Source organism: Lethenteron reissneri, chromosome 51 (genome assembly GCF_015708825.2).
Source record: "Lethenteron reissneri isolate LAM-NWPU_2019-01 chromosome 51, ASM1570882v1, whole genome shotgun sequence".
NCBI lineage: Eukaryota > Metazoa > Chordata > Hyperoartia > Petromyzontiformes > Petromyzontidae > Lethenteron > Lethenteron reissneri.
Genome location: NC_083829.1, coordinates 7,578,274 through 7,589,543, shown reverse-complemented (window position 1 = coordinate 7,589,543; position 11,270 = coordinate 7,578,274). Strand labels below are relative to the sequence as shown.

Sequence of the window (11,270 nt, the reverse complement as noted above, 5' to 3'; positions counted from 1 at the left end):
AGTCACCCTTGCAAACGAGACTCATCCCGGCCTCCTGCATTCTCAATTGGTCACACAGCACAAACTGAGCTGTCACTGGGGGGGTGCCATTTCAAAACGCGTGGCGTACAGGAGGGCGCGACATCACAAGCGCGTTGTCGCTGTCGTCGCGACCCGTGCGTGAACCTCGTGGGTCAAGTAGCGCTGTGCACGCGTCGCCCGGCAGTCACTCGAGGCACTGCTGCTGCCGTGGTGGGATCACTAAGCCCCCCCCCCCCCCACCGCAAACCAGAGGTCGCAAACGGGTTTTGATTCCTTACCCGTACCCGGCCAAGTACGGGTAGGGTACAGGTATCGGGTACCTGATTGCGACCTCTGGGAGGAAGCCATGTTGCAGGCGCGGGTGGGTTGATTCTAGGAACTTGAATTGTGAGAAGAGACGAGACGTTGGGAAATGAGTGACAAACAGTTACTCACCAGTGACTCACGCACCAGGGTCGCAAACGGGTACCCGTACCCGTTTGCGACCTCTGCCGCAAACTGCTCTCTGCAGATTGCCATTTTCCGCTACTCTGCCGATGAGCGCGACGCGCGACGAGGAACGTCTCCACTACAAGGTCCACGACTTCCCATGATCTTGAGAAAAACTCCTTTATTACGACATCAGGAACGCGATTAAAACGGCTCTCACTCTCAGGGGCACACACCACCTCCCTGTGGGCTCCCCTCCTCACTGCACCCCCCCCCCCCCCCCTACTCATCCCCGTCCCTCAACACAAGTTGGTCACGATCAGGACTGTTCACCTTTGCTTGCCCTGCCCTGCACCCTGCCTGGGGACCGGCCCCGCACCCTGCCTGGTGACTTATCCTGCACCCTGCCTGAAGACCGGCCCTGCACCCTGCCTGGTGACTTATCTTGCACCCTGCCTGGTGACTTATCCTGCACCCTCTCTGAGGACTTATCTTGCACCCTGCCTGAAGACCGGCCCTGCACCCTGCCTGGTGACTTATCCTGCACCCTGCCTGACGACCGGCCCTGCACCCTGCCTGGTGACTTATCCTGCACCCTGCCTGAAGACCGGCCCTGCACCCTGCCTGGTGACTTATCCTGCACCCTCCCTGAGGACCGGTCCTGCACCCTCCCTGGTGACTTATCCTGCACCCTGCCTGAGGACTGGTCCTGCACCCTCCCTGAGGTCTGGTCCTGCACCCTCCCTGGTGACTTATCTTGCACCCTGCCTGAGGCCTGGTCCTGCACCCTGCCTGAGGACCGGCCCTGCACACTGCCTGAGGACTGGTCCTGCACCCTGCCTGAGGACTGGTCCTGCAACCTACTCCTTGTGAACGCCCCGCCTGAAGATGCCCTCGCGGGAGGCTCCATATCCTGCACCCGGCGTGGGAACGCTCCATCTGGTGACACCCCACGCCGCACCCTGCGCTGGGCGTCATGGTGCGGCATGCAGGGGGACGGCGGGGACCCCGGGCCTCGCTCACGTAGGCGGCAACGCAGAACCTGGGGGGCACGGCGGGTGGGGGGGGCACGGGGAGGGTGAGCACGGGATGCGGAGGGGTGGTGAAGGTGACGGCAGTGGTGATTATGGTCATGAGGATAATGGTCGTGCTGATATAAGGAGGGATGGTGGTGGTGATTGGTTGTGGTGGTAGTAATGATGGTGATGGAGGTGATTGATCATGGTGGGAGTGGTGATGATGGCTGAGGAGAGGCTTGTGGAGCCCCAATGTGGTTTCAGGCCAGGGTGGTCCTGCACAGATGCCATATTTTCTGTCCGTCTGCTAAAGCAGAGGTTTAGGGAAGTCCAAGAGGACCTACATCTCTGCTTTATTGACCCGGTCGAGGCCTATGATACCATCAATAAACCTGGGCTCTAGGTTGTCCATCAACCCAGAGCCCAGCCTTATTGTTCCTAACTCTCTGTTCACAATCATTAAGGACCTCTTCATGATGATGGGCGGGCCCGGGTAAAGCTACGTGACCAGGAGTCAGAGCCATTCCCTGTTTACCTTGGGGTGCGAAAGGTATGGCCCTCTGGCACCTACATTAATTAATATCTTTTTTACCACATAGTTCGAGAAACTTTCCATGGCTGTACAGGAAGAATTTCCAGTTGGTACAGATACAGTGGGAGGCTGATCGATGCTCGGGTGCGGTCGAGTGATGGCTCCCTATTGGTCAACCATGTTACGTTCGCTCATGGACTGGTGATTGCAGCTCAATCTGAAGAGGAGTAGGAGGCGCTGCTGCTGAACCTGAAGTGTGCTACAGCCCCTCCAAGACGAAGCACCTCGCTGGGTATTTTGTGTCATCAAACACTCCACCCCATCAACAACTCCTCATTGGTGGGGTAAGTTGTGGAGCGAGTGGAGAGGTTTCCATACCTGGGCAGTGTGCTTATGACCAGATCTGGTTTGACAGCATAGGTCTCCCAAATCAGCCGAGCAGCATCTTTTCATCATCTGCGTAACGCGGTGTGGACGCTACCCGGTCTGTTTTTCCACACAAAGCTTCGGGTCTTCTCAGCCACGGTCATGCACTCCCTTCTTTATGCTTGCAAAATGTGGACCCCACTAATGGAACATCATCGCCAGTTAGAAACATCCAGGCTGGCTTGCCTACGATCCATCCTAGGTTTAACTAGGCTGGATTGTGTTAGGAGCTCACAAATCCTGGAAAAGATCTGGACACAGTCCCTTCAGTGAGCTCCTCCAGCAGGCAAGGCTGCATTGGCTGGGTCATGGAGCCCGCATGCCCAGCACTGCATGCCTAAACAGATTTTGTTCAGCCAGATAGGAGGCTAAACAAGCACTGCACGGGCTAGAGAAAAGATGGAATGATGTGGTATGAGCCGATATGGAGCCAAGTACATTTGCTCATAACTGGTGCCAGCTCTTGAAGGACGCTACTTGGCAATTGGAGGCAGACGCGCTCCAGCAACAACAGAGGGCAGAGGAGTGATCTCACAACAATGAGCGGAACGCCGGCCGGCTAAAACATCGCAAGTTGGCACAGTAGGGATGGCACAGGTGGTCCATCGGCCAGTCATCTCAGTCAACCCATGGCACCTGGGTCTGTCCTGTGACCTGTCAGTGGGTGTTCGACACTTCACGTGGCCTTAAGATGCACCTAGCCTGGCATAAGCGCCGTGATGACGTCACCACCACTTAGTGGCGAATTGTGGTGGTGGTTGGCTCACCGAACTGGAGATGTTTGCGATGAAGATGGAGTCATGGAGGCCCCTCCTTTCCACTTGCACCTCCCTCCGCACACCTCCCGGGGACCTGAAGGGACGGGGGCCACGTGCGGGGCTCCACAGCTGGAGGGAGGAATCTGGGGGGTGCGAGGAGACACAATCCACTCACTCCCCTCATGCTCGCTCACACGCTCACCCTCTCATCCTGACGCTCACCATCCCGCTCGCTCACGCTCTCACCCTCTCATCCTCACGCTCACCATCCCGCTCGCTCACACACTCACCCTCTCATCCTCACGCTCACCATCTCGCTCGCTCACCCTCTCATCCTCACGCTCACCATCTCGCTCGCTCACACGCTCACCCTCTCATCCTCACGCTCACCATCTCGCTCGCTCACACGCTCACCCTCTCATCCTCACGCTCACCATCTCGGTCGCTCACGCTCTCACCCCGTCTTATGCTGAGCTGCATTCCTCCGCTCCCCCTCTCGCCCTCTACGTCGGGGGCCCCGCTCAGGATGCTTAGCTCAGTCGCGGGGGTCCCAGCATCCGCATCTCCCTTCCCAGGGGGCTTCTGCCCTGCACAGAGGGGGGGGGGGGGGGGTCTCTGAAGTAGAGAGTGAGAGAAGGGCAAGGGGGACGAGAGGGGGGGAGGGCGATGGAGGAGGCCGTGTGCTCGGTGGCAGATGACGGGGAGCTCTGCATGCGGATATGAGCTACCCGTCGGAGGCCGTCCGAATGCGAGAAGGGGCTGCGTGCAGAACGAGAGAGAGCGAGAGAGTGAGCGACAAAGTGAGCGAAAGGTGGGGGTTTTACATAAAGCCAAGTTAAAAAATGTAAAAAAAAATTTTTTACGAAATGATGAACGAAGCAAAGTGCCGAATACACCGAGCATCTTCTTGTTTCCACTGATCGTAAAAAAAAAAGAGAGGGGGAGGGCGCGAGGCCGACGGGGAGCGTCTCACGGGCGACGAGGAGGTGTCGAGTGAGCTGTCTCTGCTGCGCGACGAGGGTGACCAGGAGGCGGTGGTTGAGCGCCGGGAGGTCGCGGAATGAGTGGTGAGCGAAGAGGAGGAGGAGGAGCGCTACGAGGAGCGCCACGCGGCGAGACCACCACGAGAACAGCCACACCTCGTCCTGTGCCAACAACCCCACCTCGTCACCAACAACAACCCCGCCTCGTCACTCACCAACAACCCCCACCTCGTCACTCACCAACAACAACCCCACCTCGTCCTGTGCCAACAACCCCACCTCGTCACCAACAACAACCCCGCCTCGTCACTCACCAACAACCCCCACCTCGTCACTCACCAACAACAACCCCACCTCGTCCTGTGCCAACAACCCCACCTCGTCCTGTGCCAACAACCCCACCTCGTCACCAACAACAACAACCCCACCTCGTCACCAACAACAACAACCCCACCTCGTCACCAACAACAACAACCCCACCTCGTCACCAACAACAACAACCCCACCTCGTCACCAACAACAACAACCCCACCTCGTCACCAACAACAACAACCCCACCTCGTCACCAACAACAACAACCCCACCTCGTCACCAACAACAACAACCCCACCTCGTCACCAACAACAACAACCCCACCTCGTCACCAACAACAACAACCCCACCTCGTCACCAACAACAACAACCCCACCTTGTCACCAACAACAACAACCCCACCTCGTTACCAACAACAACAACCCCACCTCGTCACCCACCAACAACCCCACCTCGTCACCAACAACAACAACCCCACCTCGTCACCAACAACAACAACCCCACCTTGTCACCCACCAACAACAACCTCACCTCGTCACCAACAACAACAACCCCACCTCGTCACCAACAACAACAACCCCACCTCGTCACCAACAACAACAACCCCACCTCGTCACCAACAACAACCCCACCTCGTCACTCACCAACAACCCCAACCTCGTCACCAACAACAACAACCCAACCTCGTCACCCACCAACAACAACCCCACCTCGTCACCAACAACAACAACCCCACCTCGTCACCAACAACAACAACCCCACCTCGTCACCAACAACAACAACCCCACCTCGTCACCAACAACAACCCCACCTCGTCACCAACAACAACCCCACCTCGTCACCCACCAACAACAACCCCACCTCGTCACCAACAACAACAACCCCACCTTGTCACCCACCAACAACAACCCCACCTCGTCACCAACAACAACAACCCCACCTCGTCACCAACAACAACCCCACCTCGTCACCAACAACAACCCCACCTCGTCACTCACCAACAACAACCCCAACCTCGTCACCAACAACAACAACCCAACCTCGTCACCCACCAACAACAACCCCACCTCATCACCAACAATCCCACCTCGTCACCAACAACAATCCCACCTCATCACTCACCAACAACAACCCCACCTCATCACCAACAACAACCCCACCATCACCAACAACAATCCCACCTCATCACTCACCAACAACAACTCCAACCTCGTCACTCACCAACAACCCCACCTTGTCACCCACCAACAACAACCCCACCTCGTCACCAACAACAACAACCCCACCTCGTCACCAACAACAACCCCACCTCGTCACTCACCAACAACAACCCCAACCTCGTCACCAACAACAACAACCCAACCTCGTCACCCACCAACAACAACCCCACCTCATCACCAACAACAATCCCACCTCGTCACCAACAACAATCCCACCTCATCACTCACCAACAACAACCCCACCTCATCACCAACAACAACCCCACCATCACCAACAACAATCCCACCTCATCACTCACCAACAACAACTCCAACCTCGTCACTCACCAACAACCCCACCTCGTCACTCCTCGTCAATAGCCTCACATCGTCACCAACGTTCCTCACTTCAGCACGACCACATCTCGTCAAGAGACCAAACCATCGCTACACCTCGTCATCACGCACACGTACCCACCACAGCTCACATGAACGTACCTTGTCAGCATACAGAATGATCACTTCGTTAACACACCTCGTCACAATGCAATAAAGACAATCTCATGGCATGCCGTGCCTCGCACAACCTCGTCAAATATACCACAACCCTCACCTCTTCACGTTCACCTATCATTCTCAACCCTTCGCCTGGTTTACTACATCGTCACTCACCTCGTAACCACATCACCCTGCCCCTTCACCTCGTCATACATCATCACACCCTTTCACCCCCCCCCCCCCCACACCTCATTACACCAATCCAGTCACACCCCTCAACATCTGTCCTCACCACCGTGTTGCAATGATCGTCGCTCACCTCCCCTCACACTCTTACACTCTCACCTCGTCACCACCCCCTCCACCCTTACCAGGTGAGCCCCCCCCCCTCTTACCAGGTGAGCTCTCCCCTCCTCACCTGCACGTTGGGCCCCGCGGGAGCCCCCCAAGTGATGAGGGTCGTGACCCCTCGCTCCAGCAGCAGCTGCGCCGTGAGGAGCACGAACAACCACGGCCTGCGGCAACCACAACCAGAACCACCACCACCACACAACCAGAACTACCACCACTACCACCACACAACCAGAACTACCACCACAACTACCGCCACAACCAGACCTTTAAGCAGCCACTACCAGAACCACCACCACCACACAACCAGAACTACCACCACAACTACCGCCACAACCAGGCCTTTAAGCAGCCACTACCAGAACTGCACCCCCATAACCAGAATTATACACCCACACAAATCAGCAACTACACCCACGCCTCGAACTACCACCGCGACCACGACAACCATCGCCCCCAGAACTCCACCCAACCACAGCCGACAGCTCTCCCCAATCCCCTACGATCTCCCCCCCCCCCCTCGCCTGGCTCTGGCGGTCGATGTGGCCGTGGTGAGGATCCAGGCGAGGGGGCAGCAGAGGGCGTAGAGGAGTGCCGCGTGGAGACCCCCCAGATCGCCGGCGAGGAGCGCGTGCAGCGCCGAGAGGCGGCGCAGCGACTCGGCGAAGAGCGCGCGGCTCTCCAGCGCGCTCCCCCGCAGCTCCGAGAAGGCCACGCGGACTCCTGGCGTGGGGGGGGGGGGGTGGAGACGCGCGGGAAGATCAAGGAGATGCACGGGGAAGATGCACGGGTAGATAGAGACACGGGGAGGCAGGAAGACACCGGGACAGGGAGCTGTGCGCCTGGTTGCAGCTCACTAACATTATGCACACAATGCTCACACCAGCGCCACTCGCTCGCACCCTCACTCCACTCACCCGTAACTCACCAACTTGCTCACACCACATCCAATCTATACCCTCCTTAACACCTCCCTCACACTACCCCTCCACCCCTCTGACTCTCTCCCGTGACCACTCTCCCCCCCACCTCGCGCGCCCTTGCCCGCTCACCCTTCTGCGACTGCGCCAGCGCTCTCCTGAGGCTCTCCCCGCTGCGCGCGGCTCTGTGCTGCGCCCTCGCGAACTCCCCCTGCGAGGTGAGGATGCTCTCCCCGAGCTCCGCGCTGCGCCGCAACTGCCGGGAGAAGCGCGAGGAGCCGCGGGCGAGCACAGAGAGCAGCGACTCCGCGTCGTCGCGCCACGCCTGGGACACGGGGCACGGGGACACGGGGACATGGGGCACGGGGACACGGGTTACATGGGGCATGGGGACAGATGGCATGGGGATAGGGAGCACGGAAACAGGGGGCACGGGTTACAGAGGGCACGGGTGACAGGGGACAGGGGGCACGGGGACATGGGGTACGGGTGACAGGGGGCACGGGGGACAGGGCACGGGGGACAGAGGGCATGGGGACATGGCGTATGGGGACAAGGGGCACGGGTTACAGGGGTCACGGGTTACAGAGGGCAGCACGGGTGACAGGGGGCACGGGTGACAGGTCACGGGTTGCAGGGGTCACGGGTTACAGGGGTCACGGGTTACAGAGGGCACGGGTTACAGGGGGCACGGGTTACAGAGGGTACGGGGACATGGAGCACAGGAACATGGGGCATGGGGACACGGGTCACATGAGGCATGGGGACAGGGGGGACGGGGACATGGGTCACGGGGACAGGGGGGACGGGGACAGGGGTTACATGGGGCTCGGGGACATGGCGCATGGGGCAAGGGGGCACGGGTTACAGGGGTCACGGGTTACAGAGGGCGGCACGGGTGACAGGGGGCACGGGTTACAGGGGTCACGGGTTACAGAGGGTACGGGTTACAGGGGGCACGGGGACATGGAGCACAGGGACATGGCGCATGGGGACACGGGTCACATGAGGCATGGGGACAGGGGGGACGGGGACATGGGTCACAGGGACAGGGGGGACGGGGACATGGGGACAGGGGTTACATGGGGCTCGGGGACATGGCGCATGGGGACAGGGGACATGGGGCAAGGGGGCACGGGTTACAGGGGGTACGGCGGCACAGCAGAGGGCAAGAGGCCACGGGGGCAGGACGTATGAGAAGGGCAGGAGCGGGGGGGGGGGCGAGGAAATTGAGAGCATGAAGGAGTCACGAGGGACGCGGGAGAAATGCCAGGGGCAGGGGTTGAGAGGGCACTCCAAGAGATGAAGATGGGGGAAACGAAAGGGCATGGCAGACAGCATTGAGGGGGAATGAAGGCGGGGGCTTGTCAGAGGGAATCACGGAGGCACTGTGTATGTCGAACATTTTTTGCACCAATCCTACTAATCGGAGGTGCGGGGGAAAAGACGACGAACTAAACACAGAAAGCAGTGCTAAAGAAATGAGTTTTAAATCTAGCGTTACAAGTGCAGCGTAGCTCCAGCGGCTTCCTAACATCGACAGGAAGAGAGAGCGTTCCAGACGGCCGCAAAGCAGCGCATCTGAAAGCGCCACGCGATGTGGTCACCGCCGTCTTTGTTCGATGGCCAGCAGCCAAAAAAGCCGCTGCTGCTGCTACGCCGACGACGACGAGCGGAGTTCACGTGGCGGTGTATGCTCATCGACGAGGTCAGCGAGGTCTCGTGGTTCATTTATTGGCAGGCGCTTTGTGTGTGTGTCATGAATCGCGACCCGACAATGGAAATCGTTCGGCAAACGCAAGTCAATGCAGCTCAGCGAGCACTGGACGGACACGGTCGGATCTTGCAGTTCCCGTCACGACCACGTGCCAGAGAGAATGTCGTGCACGCTGGTAATGTTTTTTTTTGGCAGACGTCCCGTAGAGAAGCGGAGTTGCTACGATGTCCAGTATGGGCGGGTCAGCAAGTTACAAGGGCCAACAATGCAACAACAACAAAAAACGATAGGAGTGCGAAATCGAGAAAAGCGCAAGCGGGTCGCACGAAACAATAATGCGACTCATACTCTTAGGTTGTTTCCGGTAAAGTTACGTAGGTAAAAATAAATAATAAAAGAAATAAAATAAAAGAATAAATAATAAAGAGCGATTTTTGCTTTTAATTATTTTATTAGTTCTATTATTTGTATTATTTATTTTAACCTACGTGTATTTTATTTTATTTCTTTCATTATTTCTATAATTTTTATTATTTATTTTTACCTACGTGTATTTTATTTATTTCATTATTTCTATTATCTTTATTATTTATTTTTACCTACGTGACTTTACCGAAAAAAAACCTAAGAGCATGTGAATCCTTGCAGTAACGAAAGCTTCAAATCTACAAACAACGCGATTCCCATTTTTCAAGCATTTGGGCAAGCAAGGCAGCAACAAAAAAATACCCCCCCAACAAAAAAAAACCCAGTCCCAGGCCACACCTGTGCACGCAGGTGGTGGCACACGCTGTGAGCGTGCGTGTAGAACTCCGTGTAGGCGCTGAACGCCACGGGGTCCATACTCCGCGTGCACGCGCGGGGGTCACGCGGTCTCTGCGGGCACGAGGGCAGCGCCCTGCCCGCAGCCCTCAGGTGGCACCTCGTGAACGCGAGGGCCACGCGCCGCTGGGCCTCCTCGCCCAGCCGCTCGCAGCCCGCGCGCAGCTCGGCCAGGGCTCGGCTCCAGCAGAGACCCAGACGTGGCTTCGACTCCGCCTGCATCTCCATCATCATCGCCACTCTCGCCATCGCCCCGTGGCCGCCTCCACCACCTCCTCCTCCTCTACTCCGCTCCGCGCTGGGAGGGGGGTCCCCTCCTCCGACCGGAGGCCCCCGTTCGGAAGATGGAACCCCGCTAGGAGGAGTATCCCTGGATGGGACCTCGCTCGGAGGGTCCTTGGGTGGATCACCGCTGGTAGGAGGGTCCCTGGTCGGTGTCGAGGAACTGTGGCTTTCGCATTGCGAGAGAGATGCGAGGAGGAGCAGGAGGACGAGGAGCCGGATGACGAAGTGGTGGAGAGAAATGGCGAGGAGGGGGAGACGCGAGGCCATTTGCACGCGGTCTTGGGATGAGGAGAGCTGGGGAGGGATTCGAGGGGACACGTGAGGAGCGGTGGCGCGGCCGTTAGCGCACTGCGCTATCAACCCGAGCTCAATTCCCGTTCCCAGCCTTCAAGGAGAACCTGGTGCGGTGTGGTAAACATCAGCACGAGGGGGGGGGGGTGAGAAAGGGTGCTGGTCACGTGTGTGTGTGTAAGCTACCTGTGTGTACACGTGTGTGTGTGTGTGTAAAGCTACCTGTGTGTACACGTGTTTGTGCAGCTACGCGTGTGTGGAGCTTTCCCTGTGTGTACACGTGTGTGTGTGTAGCTACCTGTGTGTACACGTGTGTGTGTGTAGCTACCTGTGTGTACGCGCGCGTGTGTGTGTGTAGCTTTCCCTGTGTGTACGTGTGTGTGTGTGTACGTGTGTGTGTAGCTACCTGTGTGTACACGTGTCTATCCGTGTGTGTAACTTTCCGTGTGTACACGTGCGTGTGTGTGTGTAGCTCTACGTGTGTGTGTACACGTGTCTATCCGTGTGTGTAACTTTCCGTGTGTACACGTGCGTGTGTGTGTGTGTAGCTTTACGTGTGTGTGTACACGTGTCTATCCGTGTGTGTAACTTTCCGTGTGTACACGTGTGAGTTTGTGTGGAGCTCTACGTGTGTGTGTGTGTACACGTGTCTATCCCGTGTGTGTACGCGCAAGTCCCCGTGAGCACCCCGGATTCAAATCCCGCTTCTC

At 57.7% G+C, this 11,270-nt stretch overlaps 1 protein-coding gene across 2 annotated transcripts; it reads right to left on the bottom strand.

The window, feature by feature from the left end:
- Nucleotides 1-747: 747 nt before the first annotated feature.
- Nucleotides 748-10,050, bottom strand: LOC133355609 (uncharacterized). 2 transcript variants are annotated; one of them, XM_061572962.1, is made up of 8 exons: nt 9,928-10,050; nt 7,578-7,770; nt 7,050-7,248; nt 6,593-6,689; nt 4,156-4,327; nt 3,641-3,769; nt 3,192-3,325; nt 748-1,492 (listed from the first exon to the last, which is right to left on the bottom strand). In XM_061572962.1, the coding sequence occupies exons 1-8, from the start codon at nt 10,003-10,005 to the stop codon at nt 770-772; spliced, it is 1,725 nt and encodes a 574-aa protein (XP_061428946.1). In that variant the 5' UTR covers nt 10,006-10,050; the 3' UTR covers nt 748-769. The 2 variants fall into 2 exon arrangements, 1 of the variants encoding a protein (XP_061428946.1); XR_009756707.1 differs by lacking the exon at nt 748-1,492 and having other exon boundaries at nt 3,195-3,325; nt 3,641-3,764.
- Between the last annotated feature and the right edge of the window lie 1,220 nt (nt 10,051-11,270).